At 41.2% G+C, this 19,309-nt stretch overlaps 3 protein-coding genes across 4 annotated transcripts; 2 read left to right on the top strand and 1 right to left on the bottom strand.

Annotated features, from left to right (window-relative positions):
* Window positions 1-318: 318 nt before the first annotated feature.
* On the bottom strand, window positions 319-6,093 carry LOC134657057 (Golgi SNAP receptor complex member 1). Its single transcript, XM_063512611.1, has 7 exons — window positions 6,058-6,093; window positions 4,246-4,421; window positions 3,455-3,544; window positions 3,008-3,086; window positions 2,766-2,850; window positions 1,477-1,593; window positions 319-450 (listed from the first exon to the last, which is right to left on the bottom strand). Exons 1-7 carry the CDS (start codon window positions 6,086-6,088, stop codon window positions 330-332), a joined length of 699 nt encoding a protein of 232 aa, XP_063368681.1. The 5' UTR covers window positions 6,089-6,093; the 3' UTR covers window positions 319-329.
* A 690-nt stretch (window positions 6,094-6,783) lies between these two features.
* On the top strand, window positions 6,784-17,084 carry LOC134656760 (uncharacterized). 2 transcript variants are annotated; one of them, XM_063512281.1, is made up of 5 exons: window positions 6,784-7,027; window positions 7,129-7,303; window positions 13,075-13,227; window positions 15,483-15,620; window positions 16,683-17,084. In XM_063512281.1, the coding sequence occupies exons 2-5, from the start codon at window positions 7,175-7,177 to the stop codon at window positions 16,944-16,946; spliced, it is 684 nt and encodes a 227-aa protein (XP_063368351.1). In that variant the 5' UTR covers window positions 6,784-7,027; window positions 7,129-7,174; the 3' UTR covers window positions 16,947-17,084. The 2 variants fall into 2 exon arrangements, with proteins under 2 accessions (XP_063368351.1, XP_063368350.1); XM_063512280.1 differs by having other exon boundaries at window positions 6,784-7,006; window positions 16,683-17,081.
* LOC134657171 (zinc finger and SCAN domain-containing protein 5B-like) lies at window positions 17,021-18,725 on the top strand. Its single transcript, XM_063512724.1, has 6 exons — window positions 17,021-17,098; window positions 17,159-17,269; window positions 17,331-17,441; window positions 17,504-17,614; window positions 17,677-17,943; window positions 18,516-18,725. Exons 1-6 carry the CDS (start codon window positions 17,021-17,023, stop codon window positions 18,723-18,725), a joined length of 888 nt encoding a protein of 295 aa, XP_063368794.1.
* The last annotated feature ends 584 nt before the right edge of the window (window positions 18,726-19,309 follow it).

The raw sequence follows: 19,309 nt of genomic DNA, 5'->3' as shown, positions 1-19,309 counted from the left end.
CAGACACCTACTTACCTCTCTGAAACCACTGGTTGTTTAAAAAACGACAATTCACCTTTTATTGTTGAATTTAAACAACCGTCCATTGAACAGTTATAATAACATCTTTTTTGTTTCTCCATTATTGCACAAAAAAGTTCACAGACGCGTGTCTCAAGCGGTTGACACTCGCGCTCGCACTGGTCCCAACCGGTCCGAGATATCGTGTCCGTGAGCAGTGTCTATGTGTGCGTTGCTCGAGCGCACTTTGTATGTAGATTGATTTCTGTACTGTATCTGTTTTGTGACGCTAGTGTGACGCTTAACAACACTGCCTGTAGACAGTAAAGTCAGTGGAACGCGTAGAAAAGCATCAGGAATGTGCAAACTGCGACCACGATGCCCACTATGAGGGAATCGCGCCGCTTCCGGGCGTTTATTCGGTATATTAGGCTGTTCAGCATTGGGAACCTGAAAACAGAGGTTAATGTCATTTTAAACTATATTCTGCGGGGTAAATACGAGTAAAATCAAAACTAGCGCGGTTAGAAGATGCTGATGACTTAAGTACTTAAGTAGATGTGTTTTTAAGTGCCTATTGTATATTTAATTATTTAAGTACTGCGGAATGGAGTATCGAGACAAACCACTGTGGTTTAACGATGCTTTTGGATCTAAATATTATGTAATTGTGATTTATCTCTAATAAATAAATAAATAAATAAGCCAGTCTTCCCCGAGACCACGGGGACAACGCCGTCCTCGAAACGTCGGAGGTAAATCTTGAAACTTAGATATGCGATTAAGTCCCGTTGTACAATTTAATAACGTGTAAAAAACGTGAAAGTTTAAATCAGTGTTGAGTGAAATCAATGTGGTGAACACGGGCATTTGAAATGTATTGCAGGGAAGACAGACATACAACAAGAAATCCCGTATTTGTAATGTCTGCCGCTGCGAGGTGAGGTGCTCCCCCGCCCCGTATATGTTGATCTGTTTCCACCATAGAGAAAAAAATACATAGAGTGCTCACTCCATACATCAGTTTTAGTACCAAAAAGACTATTAGCATCTAGCATCGAGTAGCGGAACTATCAGTACTGCTACTTGACAATAGATGTAGCACCGACCGGAAAGTCTTATGCTGTTGAGATAAGACTTTCCGGTCGGTGCTACATCTATTGTCAAGTAGCAGTACTGATAGTTCCGCTACTCGATGCTAGATGTAGACACTGAAATTAATAGTCTGAACTGATGTACGGAGTGAGCACTCTATGTATTTTTTTCTCTATGGTTTCCACTAGTATGTGGGAACTGGATGAAAGTATGTTGTTGTATTATCCGATACCTGTTGGTGATGTCGTTGAACCTGGTCCGCATCCTCTTGAAGGTCTGCCGCTGCGAGGTGAGGTGCTCTCGTGCCTCCATTGCTATGTTGATCTGTTTCCACTAGTATGTGGGAACTGGATGAAAGTATGTTGTTGTATTATCCGATACCTGTTGGTGATGTCGTTGAACCTGGTCTGCATCCTCTTGAAGGTCTGCCGCTGCGAGGTGAGGTGCTCCCGAGCCTCCATCGCTATGTTGATCTGCTCGTCTACTAGTATATGAGAACTGGAACAAGGGAGACGCACATTTTATAGTATGGTCAGGGACTGTCTCATTTCAAACATAGACAGAATCATTCTGTCTTTGTCTAACGCTAGTACCCAAAAGAAAGGGATGAGTATAGTTTTTTTGCTCTTATTTACTGACAAATTGGGTTTGCCAAACTATATTTCTCTGAGGCCGGTGGCGGGAGGCGGACTCGAGCCTCGCAGTAATTCTTCACGTTCCCGCCTCGCGCTCACTCGCGCTGAGGTTTAGATAACTCTTGCTGGTAGTAAAGAGACAGGTATATTAATCTGCAGCTACCTGTGCAGATGGTTGGCCTCCTTGGTGTACTGGTCGCGGCGGCTGAGGCCGGCGGCGGGAGGCGGACTCGAGCCTCGCAGTAATTCTTCACGTTCCCGCCTCGCGCTCACTCGCGCTGAGGTTTAGATAACTCTTGCTGGTAGTAAAGAGACAGGTATATTAATCTGCAGCTACCTGTGCAGATGGTTGGCCTCCTTGGTGTACTGGTCGCGGCGGCTGAGGCCGGCAGCGGGAGGCGGACTCGAGCCTCGCAGTAATTCTTCACGTTCCCGCCTCGCGCTCACTCGCGCTGAGGTTTAGATAACTCTTGCTGGTAGTAAAGAGACAGGTATATTAATCTGCAGATACCTGTGCAGATGGTTGGCCTCCTTGGTGTACTGGTCGCGGCGGCTGAGGCCGGCGGCGGGAGGCGGACTCGAGCCTCGCAGTAATTCTTCACGTTCCCGCCACGCGCTCACTCTCACTAAGGTTTTAGATAACTCTTGCTGGTAGTAAAGAGACAGGTATATTAATCTGCAGATACCTGTGCAGATGGTTGGCCTCCTTGGTGTACTGGTCGCGGCGGCTGAGGCCGGCAGCGGGAGGCGGACTCGAGCCTCGCAGTAATTCTTCACGTTCCCGCCTCGCGCTCACTCGCGCTGAGGTTTAGATAACTCTTGCTGGTAGTAAAGAGACAGGTATATTAATCTGCAGATACCTGTGCAGATGGTTGGCCTCCTTGGTGTACTGGTCGCGGCGGCTGAGGCCGGCGGCGGGAGGCGGACTCGAGCCTCGCAGTAATTCTTCACGTTCCCGCCACGCGCTCACTCTCACTAAGGTTTTAGATAACTCTTGCTGGTAGTAAAGAGACAGGTATATTAATCTGCAGATACCTGTGCAGATGGTTGGCCTCCTTGGTGTACTGGTCGCGGCGGCTGAGGCCGGCGGCGGGAGGCGGACTCGAGCCTCGCAGTAATTCTTCACGTTCCCGCCACGCGCTCACTCTCACTAAGGTTTTAGATAACTCTTGCTGGTAGTAAAGAGACAGGTATATTAATCTGCAGATACCTGTGCAGATGGTTGGCCTCCTTGGTGTACTGGTCGCGGCGGCTGAGGCCGGCAGCGGGAGGCGGACTCGAGCCTCGCAGTAATTCTTCACGTTCCCGCCTCGCGCTCACTCGCGCTGAGGTTTTAGAGAACTCTTGCTGGTAATCCTGAAGAGATAATTATAATTTTTTTACTGGCCTTTTTCTTTCTATTCTGATAATAAGTAAGTATATGCCTAGTTTATAGGATTTTAACCATTATTGCCTTATAACACTTTAGCTTTTTTTGTACACATCAATAATAAATATTATAGGACATTCTTATACAGATTGACAAAGTCCCACAGTAATCTCAAGAGGGCTTGTGTGGTGGGTACTCAGACAACGATATATATAATATACAAATACATAGAAAACACCCAAGACTTAGGGACAAATATCTGTGCTCATCACACAAATAAATGCCCTTACCGGGAGGCGTAGGACCGTAGGTAACATACATACCATATGAATATGTAGGTAGGTAAAATACATACCATAAGGATTTCCCTATGTCTCTTTATAGTGTGCATTGTTGCCGTGCTGTTTGGGGCTATTTCACCCATTTTGTCGTTTATTGATGATAGCTGAAATATATAACACAAAATTAACTTGTGAAAAGTACATGTGGATTCAGAAATCATTAAGATGCGAGTTCAGGTCTTTCTCCAAACTCGCCGAGTACTGAGCGGACGGCGTGCGTGCTCGGGATCGAGAGTATAATTGTTATTTTTAACAAACAATATAGGTAATTTTTATAGAAGTAATTTTATGCCAGGGTTTTTTAGCTTAATATTGTGCGTTTAAGTCACATTCCCTCATTCATTCAATACTCATTTTGAGATTAGTACTCTGTGTAGCTGTGTGTGTAATCATTCACCTGAGCTCTCCTGATGATACATGAATCTAGTATAACTGGATCAGGCACAGTCTCTAATTTTTTTTCATTCCCCACTGTAAATTTAGTATGGATTATGGTGAGCAACAAATAAATTCGACCAATCATAGTGTCACATTGCGTATGTTTTGTCTCTCACGGATGCACGGGTATATAAAAAAAAGACGTTTATTCAAGAGTTTGAACAGGTACATAATAAAAGTACACAATAATGCTTACAAACTAATTGAAAGGGAATCACTAATTATCAATCTATTAGGATCCTACCATCTATGTGGCGATACCTATTATAGGTATTACAGGGATTATTTATTATAGGGATTAGGCATTGTTTTTATTTAACAATTGCAGCGCCATCTGCGTCAGTCGAGATTTACTGTCAGTATATACCTTATTCAACAACTGTTGTAGCTCCATAGACATGGTATCAAACATGTCCTCACTGTTGATGAGCGGCACCGACTCGGAGCTCAGACTTGAGGTCACCGGGCTGATGCCCAGCTTGCTGAACGCCACCAGTTTCATGTCTATGTCATTTTCTAGCGTCCGAGCTTGTTTACGGAGCTCTGAAACGTGTGAATAATATTAGATAATTGTCAATAACTTTTGTACTACGATCATTATATTTATAATTAGAGATGCCACGAATATTCGGCGCGAATGTTGCCTACTATTCGGCCGAATACCGAATATCTGTTGCACCTACTTAGATAGAAAACTTGCACAATAAAAATAAGCAAAAACTATGTAGGTATATTTAGAATGTGTCCTTGGAAAGTTCTTAAATACGAAGACCCTCTTTTGAGCATTTGTTGATTAAAAAACATTTTATTTTTATCATGAGTCTGTTTTGTTTGACTCTATTCATTAATGCTGTTCAACAAAAATATATCTTAGCTAACGTCATATTGTTGCGCTTTGTTAGCGATCAGTTTTCATAATAATTGTGATTCAAAATGTTCGCATGTCATGCCGAATATTCGGTAATCGGCCGATAGAGGGGCCGAATATTCGGTATTCGGTATTCGGCCAAAACCACTATTCGGGGCATCTCTAATTATAATCAACATAGAAAAATGTCCTCACCATAAGCAGATAGAATAAAGAAAATGCCACCTAAAGTTTCATAAACTTTTATAAAAACATACACCTACAAGTGGCAACCATAGGGTGAAGAGCGTCCTCAACAAAGTAGACCCAATATGCGTTGGGACAACATCAAAAGGACTGCGGGGAAGAAGTGGCTCCAGGTTGCACAGAACCGTGACGAGTGGCGTAAAATGAAAGAGGCCTATACCCTAAGGGTAGAAAAGGGTTTGAGAAAGAAAGAGACACAGACAAGTTAAAGGAAGAATTTGATTGATGCTAACCTCGTTTTTTAGCATTAGTAAAATAAATTTGGTATACAATTGGTAGAAGAATTATGATTTCATGCTAGTTAAGGCAAAGTTATGTACAGCATAGAGAGGTGACCCCATCTGCATAGACTGATTGTATGCAGGGGGGGTTACCTCTCTCTGCAGCTAACTGTACTAAGCCAATTTAGGGTATGTAATTTTGGCTACTCTTACTTTCGATCAACTGCAACATTGATAACGGGATTTGGTGATGACATACTTGGCAAGGGAGGTTACACCAGTGCAAAGAGTACAGTAAGTATATTAGCACCAGTGTCAACCCGTGGAGCGCCCCAGTATTACCGTAGTATGGAACTCCTATACTAACTACTAGTTTGTCAAAGGACTGTCTCATTTCAAACATAGACAGAGAAACTCATACTATCTTTGTCTTACACTAGTACCACAGATTATATAATAGTTCTGCTAGTACTAGCACCCAAAAGAAAAGGATGAGTAGTTTTTTTGTTCTTATTTACTGACAAATTGGTTTGACCAACTATATCACATGTGTGACAGTAGGGGACACGGGTTAAGAGAATGAAACCTTTTTGATGGCCATTACTTTGACAAGTGTTAATGTTTACTCTTTGCTATAAAATCAAAACAAATAAATAAACCATACGGTGCCTAAATATAACTACAAAACTGTTCTGGTTTGTAATATTTGTGCTGAATGTTCTTATAAAATTATTTGAACCGGTAAGATTTCATCAAACGACCAAGTGATTCATGCAACGTCATAAGATAATGTCAACTTATTGCTGTTTACAATAAATTTACACTAAAGAACAACGGTATGTACCTTCCCACGACGAGCCTCCGAGAGTAGCCATTTTTCCTTTTTAATAACACTATTATCACTTTTTATTTGACTTATCTTAAACGCTACTTTAAAATCCAATTTCAGGAGAAAATTTATTCATTTGCAGCTGTAATTGAAGAAAGTACTCGTATGTTTTTTTAATTTTTTGACAGACACGAAGTGCAAGATGACGTTTCGTAAATTAGTGTTGCCTTATGTGAAATAAATCGTAATTTTAGCAAAACAAATTGTTGACTTTCCTTAATTTTATTTGTATTTTATTATTACTCTACTTTTAGGAAGAAAAAAAATTAAAAGTCAATATTAATAAAAGTTTAATAATTTTAGCGAGTGCTATTTTTGTACGTGTGATATACCTAGTGATATCTCTCTCGTACCATAGGGTACAATCATGGTAGTGCGAAAGAGATAACAACATCTTCTTACATTAAAATTAACTGAGGAATACGGATCCTTACCTATTTACGTTTTGAACTACGAAACAAAATGCTTCTGATTTAATTAACGACAGTTGATGAACTTAACCAAACATTGATAAAACGCCGATTTTCACAATCTTTTTAGGGTTAAAAAATGTATAGTACCATTGACCCCCTGCCATCTTGTATTGAACTGATTCAGCTTGTCATTGTCTATCTCTTTTCTTCGTTAAATTTTTAGCATGTTTTTGTTGGGTTTTGTTACGAAAAATGCATATTTTTTATACAGGCACTTTATATGATCTCGATTTAGTAAACAGTCGGTTATAATATTTGGAAAAGCACCATTACTGCAGATATTTTTTCAATATTGCGAAACTATCGTTTTCCCTTTCACTCGTCATCTCCCCCACCCACCCGTTTGTTCTTTGTTTTCGATTCGTCGACGTCGATTTCCCCTTGGCTGTTTCGCAAGCAGTGCACTGCGGTGTAGTGCGATACATAGTGAGGTGTGTGTTCAATTTTAAAGTGTAATTATTACGATTAACTTTATTCTGTATAGTGTATAACTTTTGAGCTAAGATTTGGCATTTTAATATTTCGTCATACATAATGTTCCTGACTTTTTCAGTACAATTTTAGTGGCGAGGACGAAATCAGCGCAATAGCCAGCCAAAATGGCTGCTGCTAACAAACCTTTGCAATTTGATAAGATATGTCGGGCTTGCTTGCAAATCAAGAAAGACATGAGGCCTTTATTCGAGCAACTTACTGCAACGATGCTGATGGGCATTTCTAAAGTGCAGGTGAGATAACGAATTGTGATACTGATATTTTGGGAATGCGTTGCTCTCTTTCGCACCCGTAGGGAAAGTGTATAACGTTGGTTGACCGACAGAAGTCCACGCATCGCGTCATCTTTGTTTAGAATTCAACCAATTTGTACTACTGTGGCAGCATTGCTCATTCTCCAAATTCGATTGAGAAATATCTTTCTGTCACTCTCTGGCGCGAGCGTGGACATAGGTGCGAGTGAGATGGTGTAACGTCGATGTATGATAACATAAGTATTTTCTGGGAGATGGGGGACCGAGACGGGTATTTAATTGAATAACTTATCTCGTGTTGTCATCCTTATCACAACTGAGTGATAAGTTGATAACGAGAATGGCGGGAATTAATTTGTTTGAAACTTTTGGAAGGTAAAACCATTTTAAATGAAGTTATGTATATTATAATTGTAAAATATCCTGTTTTCGATGCAGTTTTTAGGTAAAGTTTGTCTTATATTTGATATGTTACGTTAAAATGTACTTATGGAAAATGGAAGTTGGTACAAAACCTAAACTCAGCTTTAGAAATAAAATGTCGCATGATAGTTCCATTAAAAAATAAAAATAAAATGGTCTGCAAACAGGGAAATATCACGAGTTTTGCGTATTATTTTAATTTTACATGGCAATTAAAAAAATAAAAAAAGTATACAAATCGAGACTAAAGAGGTTTATTTGCTAAGTGCATGTTGGACCTTGACATCCTTGACCATAAATACAGGGTGTTTCATTTAAATCGGTCAGTATAGGAAAGTCTGAAACTATAAGACATACGAAGATCTCTTCTTAGGAACCATGTCATCGATTTTAATAACATGAAAAACTGCATTCATACTTAAAAAAATACCTGTACTCAGCTCGGGAATCGAACCCGAGCATAAAACTAAAACTATTTTTATTTGGATATCGATTGTGTAGGTCTTAAGCAGTACATTTTATTATGAAACATGATGTCTAAAATGAATATAAAATGCATGGTTTTCATATTGTTTAATTTATTTTAGCAAGTGTTCGAAATGACCACCGCCTTTTTATTATTTTGAGTACAGGTTTTATTTAAATACAGTTTTTCTTCTTGGGGCATTTCATATGAAGCGGACAGGAAAAAAAAAGTGAGGTTCCCGAATTTGTTTATATTTGGTTTAGTTCTTCTTCTAGTAAGTATAAAACCGGACGCCAAATATTTTTTATATATGACGTTTATTTTAAAAATTATGAGCTTTTCAAAAATTACCGTAATTGAAATTCCGATTTTTTGAAACTCGAATATCGAATAATTAAAATATATAACTTATTATTAAACCAAGCGTTTTGTATAGAATTTTTAATGATCTTTTCAGCGAAGAACTCAAATTTGAAAATTTAAAAAAAAATAATGATTAAAACCGGAAGTAAACTTTTAAAAACCATTTTTCTAAAACTTTGACCAGTTTTTTTTATTATTTTTTTATCTCAAAATATAGCCCTAAGTATGTACAAAATACACTAGAAGTTGTAGAATGGGATCTCCATTGGTTAAGACAATAGGTCAATAAATGTACATACATGTCGCCCTGAGTGCGACGTACCGTACTGGTATACATACATATAGCAGCTGTTTAGCTTATAAGAACATGTATTCAGTAAGACTGCTGGTAAATTCTAATCATAACATAATGAAATAAGAAAGTCAACAATTCTAACCAGTTTATTTCATAATTTTTATTATTTTACAATAAGAATCTATGCTAGAGCTCGTTCTTTTTACAAGAAGACCGACAGTTTTCGGAATAAACGCATGAAACTTTTTTGTTCCTGGAATCGTGACTGCGGAATCAAACCTGGCCTGCAAAAATATCCTCTGACGTTGAATATCGTCTTTAGAGCAATAGTAGATTGCCGTTTGCTTCAAAGATGATTTTGCCCAGTCATACAATCGCATTGGTGAAATTATTGATCTACTTGGAGGTAACTGCAAACTTGCACGCGTCGCCAAACGTTTCAGGTTCCCTCCGAGACCGTCGCAGGGCCCTTTACCGTGAGATGTTGCGTGAAAATGTGCCTCTGCATTCGTATTAAAATCATCCTTGTAATGAATAAGATTAACAAAGTTAAACCTATTTTTAAAATGTTGTGAGGCACCATCGGTTATGTATATGATTTTAGATGCAACTATTCCTTTTTCTGAAAGGTGCTTGTGCAGTAATATTTGGTAAGCATAATAGGTAGCTGTGTCATGTTTTAAGTCATCGGAAATCATGACAATGCTGCCGTGTTTTATTTCAGTGCCATCTCTATAGTAATAAACCGAAGTTAGGAGTGTAGCTTGGTCGTTATTCCAATGAAACGATTGGGCAGAATCTTGGACTACGAAACTGTAATTTTCTGCAAAATCACACTGTACGATGATTTCCCCTTCATTGATAGTCTCTTTCAGCTCTTTAAAATAAAGTGCTTGTTGGTCTGCAATATATGCATGCGGCTTTAAAGTCTCTAGGGCCTGACACAAGCTATCAACAAAATCATCGGAAGTCAATATTTGTGTCGATATTGTAAAACGATCTGTGCCAAGCCATTTTTCAAACCGTACTTCTGTTACTTGATTGTTGTCGAATACGATGTTTAGATGTTCTCGAAGTGCATTCAAGCCAGGACAAGATTGGCAACATTCATTAGGTGGTGTTTTTGTAGTCATTAAATGACACTTCTGTGTTGGATTAGGACACATCATTTGGCGAAGGCAATCTTTATATGTTGATAGTTCCATGGCAGTTCCCGCTGTGAGATTAGCAATAGCTCCTCCTTCCAACATTAACTTCACATTTTGATGATAAGTACAAACGCACACCATATGTGTTCCAGGGTCGCCAGCGAGGATACATTGTTTCGGTCTTAAGGTAAAAAACTTTGTTAAACCTACTCGAATGTTTGGATACTCTTCTTTGAACTTCTGGTATAGTTCGTTAATATTGCACATCAGGAGTTGTTTCTGCACGTGTGTTCGTTTGCCGTCATCTAATTTAATAGATATAAAATCTTTTTTCCCTGGCATGATCCGACTTATATCTTCTCGGAGATAAAAACATTTTACCATATTTTCGACCTCAGCTGACAGTTTACGGCTGCTACCACGCGGGTTGGGAGACGAAAATATACCGAACTGGTCTACAAGTAGTTTTGCTTTTCTTGACTGTCGCCTAGATGTTCCAAACTCTTCCGCTAGTTTATTCTCTGTCCACGATTTTGGTGCTACTGTCAAAATCATAGTTTTCATGGAAATAGACGTCGACGGATCATTAAATTTCTCCTTTAATTGCTGTAAAATTTCTTCACTTTCTATGTTTGTATCAGTTTGAGTGGAATTATGTTTGAATTTGTCTTCAGGAATAAAAGGTTCATCTTGGTTGTTCTGCGAAAGTTCACTCGATGTTTGACTGCATTGCACAACGTCTTCAATAGCTACTGGAGGCACTGGAGGTGATTCATTTAAAAGTCGTTTCCTACAAGATGCACACACATACTCATTTGGTGGACAGCCCCACTTTTGCACTAAGCACATAGAAACTTTTCTTAAATTTTTAGTCTTTCGATGATTTACTAAACGAAACGGATTATTACATCGATATCCGTACGGAGCCATAATTAAATTGTTAAGTGTCGTAAAATGTGCACAATTCACAGCAAGGTCACAGTAACAACTAAAACAATAACGGAAAATCAAAATGGCGTGGCGTCATACTGCCATCTCTTTCTTGCATACGTAACTAGTTCTTCTCACTGCTAAAAGATGGCAGACGTCTTATCTTCATATATCGCCTAACAGCTGCTATATACCAGTACCGGTACGTCGCACTCAGGGCGACATGTATGTACATTTATTGACATATTGTCTTAACCAATGGAGATCCCATTCTACAACTTCTAGTGTATTTTGTACATACTTAGGGCTATATTTTGAGATAAAAAAAAATAAAAAAAAACTGGTCAAAGTTTTCGAAAAATGGTTTCGAAAAGTTTACTTCCGGTTTTAATCATTATTTTTTTTTTAATTTTCAAATTTGATTTCTTCGCTGAAAAGATCATTAAAAATTCTATACAAAACGCTTGGTTTAATAATAAGTTATATATTTTAATTATTCGATATTCGAGTTTCAAAAAATCGGAATTTCAATTACGGTAATTTTTGAAAAGCTCATAATTTTTAAAATAAACGTCATATATAAAAAATATTTGGCGTCCGGTTTTATACTTACTAGAAGAAGAACTAAACCAAATATAAACAAATTCGGGAACCTCACTTTTTTTTTCCTGTCCGCTTCATATGAAATGCCCCTCTTGTAAAAAAAGGTAAGGTAAAAAAAGGCGCGAAATTCAAATTTTCTATGGGACGATATCCCTTCGCGCCTACATTTTTTAAACTTGCCGCCTTTTTCTGCTGACAAGATCTGCTTGACCAAGTATATTTCTAAACCTAATTCTATGATTACTTTAAAGAAACCCTGACATAGAACAACTTTACTTACTTTTTACAGTGAAACCTGGATAAGTGAGATCTCAAGGGACGAGCAGATTTGTCTCACTTAAAGAGGTATTCCACTTACCCAGGCTCTCAGTTAGCCAGGTACAAATAAATTTCTGTCTCATTTACAGAGGGTCCCACTAATAGAGGTGAGAATAGAGGATATATTTCAGTTATAGAGGTGGTTAATAAGGTATTTTGTAATTATCTTTAAAACTAAATAAGGTAAAATAATCCTTGTCCCTAAATATTTTTTAAGTCTGTTTAAATATTTCTTTGAATTTATTATGAATGATTCTCCAAAGGATATATTTTTTCAATTAAATTTGATACGGACTTCATTGCGTCTTAGAAATCTATTCAATCAAAATTTGTTTATTCGTGTTACTATCAAGATTTCAGCTTTCGTTTCGATAGTTTTAACTACATAAAGTACCTAAATGAAACTTGAAGTCGTTTAGACACAATTATTAAGCAAATGCGGAATTTGTGGATAGACTAAGATTTAGTAAGAATACGGAAATTGGTCAATAAAGTCCAAGTTAGAGAGGTCATAGATTGACGTTATCTCAGATACAGAGGTCAATTCCTAATAAATTCTAAAAAAACAATTAGGAAAATGTGATCTTATAAATATAGTCGCGGTAAAAGAGGTAAAATACACTCTCTGTCTCAAATATAGAAGTAAATGTGACTTTAAAATCACAACAACTAATCCCAGTTATAGAGGTTCATTTTTTCTCACTAACAGAGGTAATTCAGTGCTAAAGTGTCGGGACCGCACCATGAGTCCCAGCAATAGAGGTTTCTCACTTATCCAGGTCCCACTTAACCAAGTTTCACTGTACTTAAGTTAAAAAGTTAAAACCTTTCAACTTCCATGCTGCCAGGCGTGGCTCACTCTGCGATTTCGTCGCTTTGCTACAGGTAGCTAAAAGTACATCCGTTCCGGCCCCAATTTTGGGGAAAGCCATAAGCCGCGCGTGGCGCTGTCGCCACCTAGCGGCCATATCTGTGCTAATCGTAACAGACGCGTTTTGTTAGAGAGTGAGTCTTCTGTACTTAGTACTATTATTTATTCTGTGATGCTGCCTAATAAAGCCCTCCAGACTATGTGTGAATCGCGGCGCGACGCCGCGAACGCGAGTATGGAGTCGACTTCACCGTCTGTGAAAATCGACTCCACAATCGCGTTCGCGGCTTCGCGCACTAGTGTAGAGGGGGCTTAAAGATTTTTTTTAAACAGGTATCCGTCGGCGACGGCCTGCCCTCCCAGCTGTGCCTACAGTGCGTGCATCAGATCTCGCGCTGCCACGCCTTCAAGGAGCTCGTGGAACGGAACGACGTGACGCTGCGCGAGCACGCCAAGAATGCTGCTGAGGAGGCACGGAATAATGAGGTTGGTACGAGTATAGCTACTTATTTTAAATGGGGCTCTGAGGGCAGCTGCCTGAGGGGCTACCGCGAAAATCGAAATTCGCAAATTGCGGGGATCTTTTTCTTTTACTCACTAATTAGAGTGAAAGAAAAATATTCCCGCAATTTGCGAACTTCGATTTTCGCGGTTATAGCCCAGATCCCGTGCTGCTACGAGAAAATAGGTATTACCTTTCCTAATTCCTATTAAGCTCCCTCCATACTCGTGCGCGAAGCCGCGAACGCGAGTATGGAGTCGATTTTCACAGACAGCGAAATCGACTCCACATTCGCGTTCGCGGCTTCGCCCGCGATTCACGCACATAGGGAGCGTTCAAGTATTACGTAACGCAATTTTTGGACATTTTTGACCCCCCCTCCCCCCCATGTAACGCGCCGTAACGTTTTTCTGTACCCCCCCCCCCCCTCCCCCTAATAAAACGTTACGTAACCACCAAGTGACCATTTTTTTACCTAAAGGCCACAATTATGTGGCGTAAAGTACCTGCCGGCCTAGCCAAGGTGACAATCGCTATCGCTTCGACAACGAAACGCTTTGTGTCTCTCTATCACTCACTCTTCCATATTAGTGCGACAGTCACAGTTGCGTTTCGATCGCTACGGAGCGATAGTGATTGTCACTTTGGCTAGGCCGGCTGAAGGGTTAAAATCAATGTTACGTAACGCGTAGTTCAAACCCTCCCCTCCCGCCCCTGTAACGCATCGTAACGTTTTACATACCCCCGCAATTCGCAAATTGCGGGGATCTTTTTCTTTTACTCACTAATTAGAGTGAAAGAAAAATATTCCCGCAATTTGCGAACTTCGATTTTCGCGGTTATAGCCCAGATCCCGTGCTGCTACGAGAAAATAGGTATTACCTTTCCTAATTCCTATTAAGCTCCCTCCATACTCGTGCGCGAAGCCGCGAACGCGAGTATGGAGTCGATTTTCACAGACAGCGAAATCGACTCCACATTCGCGTTCGCGGCTTCGCCCGCGATTCACGCACATAGGGAGCGTTCAAGTATTACGTAACGCAATTTTTGGACATTTTTGACCCCCCCTCCCCCCCATGTAACGCGCCGTAACGTTTTTCTGTACCCCCCCCCCCCTCCCCCTAATAAAACGTTACGTAACCACCAAGTGACCATTTTTTTACCTAAAGGCCACAATTATGTGGCGTAAAGTACCTGCCGGCCTAGCCAAGGTGACAATCGCTATCGCTTCGACAACGAAACGCATTGTGTTTCTCTATCACTCACTCTTCCATATTAGTGCGACAGTCACAGTTGCGTTTCGATCGCTACGGAGCGATAGTGATTGTCACTTTGGCTAGGCCGGCTGAAGGGTTAAAATCAATGTTACGTAACGCGTAGTTCAAACCCTCCCCTCCCGCCCCTGTAACGCATCGTAACGTTTTACATACCCCCTGTTTTCTATTTCAACTTTGTTTTTATCTGAAACCTCGTTCAGTATTTTTATGCCGGTTACATAAAGGACTACTAATATTAGCAATCTATGTAAATATGTTTGTGTCATATGTCCCAATGGAGCCTTAAAGCTACTAAATTACACCTATTTAGATGAATAAGGTGTCTATCTATACATTTTGACCAGGGTGACTTAAGCTATAATCTTTAAACAACTTTTAAATCACAAGTAGGATATTATTTATTTATTATATTCGAATATTCTTCTTCTAGGTTTGGTTTTATATGAAAATATTTCGTTCTCGGGTTGAATTTTTAACTCCTGTAACCCGTGCCGTCATAGTGCTGAGGCTGAGTGCATCGACTACGGCCGTGTTGCTCGTATACCTTTAAGCCCAGGCGGAGGCAAAGTCTGCCGGTTAATTTCGTAAAATAGGTGGGAACGCTAAAAGTGCTTTTTTATATAAAATAAGTCGTTTATTAATCCTTATAAAATTGTTCATATGAAAATAAGTAATTCATAAAGATAGTACGCTAACACAAACAATTTCTTTAAAAAAAAAACATAAGATGCCTTGAGATTCTTGAGAACCGGGAAGAACCGGGAATCCCGGTTCCGGCCATGTTCAGAACCGGGAAATAAAATTCTTGGTACCGGGACCGGTACTGCATGCCCTAGGTTTGAGTCACGTCGAATTACTTCGCAGTGCTGATTAGATGACGCTCAAAAGACGCTAGTGTGGGGTGATGGATATGAAAAAAAGCCACAAATGAAAACGTTTTTCATACGTTCACATGGTTGCAGGAGAAAGTGCTGGGCCTGGTGCCGGACACCACCCAGTACATACAGTACATCGAGCTGCCGATGAACAACGCGCCGCTGCTGGAAGGACTGTTTGAACCGCTGCAAGACAATAAGGAGTTCGTTGATCCCAACAAGCAGGTACTCATTTGTAGTTCTTAGAGCGTTTTCACATTGTACGATCCGATAACGGATGTAGGATCCTACATCCCCGTAGTCAGGCGAGTATACGCGCTCGGGCGCTGTCTTTAGCGGTCAGCGGTCACTCACATTACAATAAACATTATTGGGCCTGGTGCCCAACAAGCAGGTATTCATCTGTTTTTAGGGTTCCGCACCCAAAGGGTAAAAACGGGACCCTATTGCTAAGACTCCTCTGTCCGTCCGTCTGTCATAAGGCTGTATAAACACTGAGTCTGACTCCCACCGAGGGTTCCGTACTTTTTAATATTTGTTGTTAGCGGCAACAGAAAGACATCATCTGTGAATATATTTCAACTGTCACGCTATCACGGTTCATGAGATACAGCCTGGTGACAGACAGACAGACAGAGGAGCCTTAGTAATAGGGTCCCGTATCTACCCTTTGGGTACGGAACCTTAAAAATGAAGACCTATTCCTTATACATTGCGCTTGACCAAATGTACGAACGGCCTTGATTGGCCGCTCGCCGCTTCCGTCCAGTCCGCGGCCTTAGAGATAAAGCATTTACAAACAGCCTAGAAAAACGATATCCCAAAAGATTGTATCCAAAATTAAAATATTTATTACTAGCTTTTGCCCGCTTCTTCGTCTGCGTGGAATCAGTAACAGCAGCTAGTGTAAGCATAGCGCCTAGGGTTTGCACGACGGATCCGAAATGTATGGGAAGATCCGCGGATCCGGATCCAGATCCGGATAATTTCATACATTTCGGATCCGGATTGCAAACCCTAATAGCGCCTGAATAAAGTGTAATAGCAATCATTCAATTTGAGCATAAGTTTCAATCAGTGATCAGGCAATTCATTAACTATCTCAATTCCACCCCTCCTTTTCACTCTAAGGATGATTCCCGACATAAAAACTATCCCCTATGTCCTTCCCCGTGACTCAAAATATCTCTATGCCAAATTTCAACTAAATCGGTTCAGCGGTTTAACCGTGAAGAGGTATCAGGCACACTTTCGCATTTATAATATTAGTATGGATTATTTTCTCAGATTGACACATCCCAGCCCAACAAGGAAGAGTCCGGCCTCAACTCCGACGAAGAGAACTACCTCCAGCTAGTCGTCTTCCAAACCTCCTCCGTGGCACCAGGCCGCCACGTGTGCAACCTGTGCCACAAGGAGTTCAAACACGCGCGCTGGCTGAAACTGCACATGCGGTCTCACTCTAACTGGATCAAGGCCAACTGCAAGAAGCCGCCGATGTGCCCCATCTGCGAGAGGACATTCAAGGTACGTGCAGATTGTAAGAGATAGAGATAGTCATAGAGAGAGAGAGAGAGAACCTGTGCCACAAGGAGTTCAAACACGCGCGCTGGCTGAAACTGCACATGCGGTCTCACTCTAACTGGATCAAGGCCAACTGCAAGAAGCCGCCTATGTGCCCCATCTGCGAGAGGACATTCAAGGTATGTGCAGATTGTAAGAGAGAGAGACAGTCATAGAGAAAGAGACAACTGTGCCACAAGGAGTTCAAACACGCGCGCTGGCTGAAACTGCACATGCGGTCTCACTCTAACTGGATCGAGGCCAACTGCAAGAAGCCGCCGATGTGCCCCATCTGCGAGAGGACATTCAAGGTACGTGCAGATTGTAAGAGAGAGACAGTCATAGAGAAAGAGAGACAACCTGTGCCACAAGGAGTTCAAACACGCACGCTGGCTGAAACTGCACATGCGGTCTCACTCTAACTGGATCAAGGCCAACTGCAAGAAGCCGCCGATGTGCCCCATCTGCGAGAGGACATTCAAGGTACGTGCAGATTGTAAGAGAGAGAGACAGTCATAAAGAAAGAGAGACAACTGTGCCACAAGGAGTTCAAACACGCGCGCTGGCTGAAACTACACATGCGGTCTCACTCTAACTGGATCAAGGCCAACTGCAAGAAGCCGCCGATGTGCCCCATCTGCGAAAGGACATTCAAGGTACGTGCAGATTGTAAGAGAGAGAGACAGTCATAGAGAAAGAGAGACAACTGTGCCACAAGGAGTTCAAACACGCGCGCTGGCTGAAACTGCACATGCGGTCTCACTCTAACTGGATCAAGGCCAACTGCAAGAAGCCGCCGATGTGCCCCATCTGCGAGAGGACATTCAAGGTATGTGCAGATTGTAAGAGAGAGACAGACAACCTGTGCCACAAGGAGTTCAAACACGCGCGCTGGCTGAAACTGCACATGCGGTCTCACTCTAACTGGATCAAGGCCAACTGCAAGAAGCCGCCGATGTGCCCCATCTGCGAGAGGACATTCAAGGTATGTGCAGATTGTAAGAGAGAGAGACAGTCATAGAGAAAGAGAGACAACTGTGCCACAAGGAGTTCAAACACGCACGCTGGTTGAAACTACACATGCGATCTCACTCCAACTGACTGATATGACTAAATAAATAAAACTAGCTCAGTGTTAGCTGTGGACCTTGCGAATCCCCATGTCTCCGCCATTTTGATAAAAAAAACTGAAAATTTAATCAATAATAAAATTATATTTATTTCTTGAACCTGCTCACAAAATTTCACGAGAATCAGTTGAGAAATGCGACATGTAGAAAATACGAAAGCATAAAAAAAAATTGTTAATGGTACCTACTCACAAAACTTCACTCTTAAATTTGACCTGTAGAAAGTGTAGAATCATTAATGTGACGTTTTCAACCAAAAGGTACCACATTGTCGGTTGTCGATAAGGTTGATTTCATATTAAAGCTAAATGGAAATAGCGCCTTATTGACAACCGAGAATAAGTTCCCTTTTGGTTCAAAATGGCACATTTTGGCTCAAGCTGGAACGAAGATCTTTCAACTGACGTACCTAATCATTTGTTCACAGGGTCCAGGGATGTTAAAAATGCACATGCGAACACACGAGCAGCGGCCGCCCAAACAGCCAACATGCTCGGTCTGCCAACGGAACTTCCCCACCAAAACCCTGCTGTACCGACACAGGCAGACCCACTTCGAGCAGAAAACACACCAGTGCTCAGTTTGTGAGAAGAGGTTGGTACTATACGAAACACAAGTAGCAAGTAGCTCGGTCTGACTACGCTACTTCCCCACCAAAACTGTGCTGTACCGACACAGGCAGACCCACTTCGAGCAGAAAACACACCAGTGCTCAGTTTGTGAGAAGAGGTTGGTACTATACGAAACACAAGTAGCAAGTAGCTCGGTCTGACTACGCTACTTCCCCACCAAAACTGTGCTGTACCGACACAGGCAGACCCACTTCGAGCAGAAAACACACCAGTGCTCAGTTTGTGAGAAGAGGTTGGTACTATACGAAACACAAGTAGCAAGTAGCTCGGTCTGACTACGCTACTTCCCCACCAAAACTGTGCTGTACCGACACAGGCAGACCCACTTCGAGCAGAAAACACACCAGTGCTCAGTTTGTGAGAAGAGGTTGGTACTATACGAAACACAAGTAGCAAGTAGCTCGGTCTGACTACGCTACTTCCCCACCAAAACTGTGCTGTACCGACACAGGCAGACCCACTTCGAGCAGAAAACACACCAGTGCTCAGTTTGTGAGAAGAGGTTGGTACTATACGAAACACAAGTAGCAAGTAGCTCGGTCTGACTACGCTACTTCCCCACCAAAACTGTGCTGTACCGACACAGGCA

The sequence above is a fragment of the Cydia amplana genome, chromosome 19 (genome assembly GCF_948474715.1).
Source record: "Cydia amplana chromosome 19, ilCydAmpl1.1, whole genome shotgun sequence".
In the NCBI taxonomy this organism is placed as follows: Eukaryota; Metazoa; Arthropoda; class Insecta; order Lepidoptera; family Tortricidae; genus Cydia; species Cydia amplana.
This window is presented reverse-complemented; position numbering and strand designations above follow the sequence as displayed.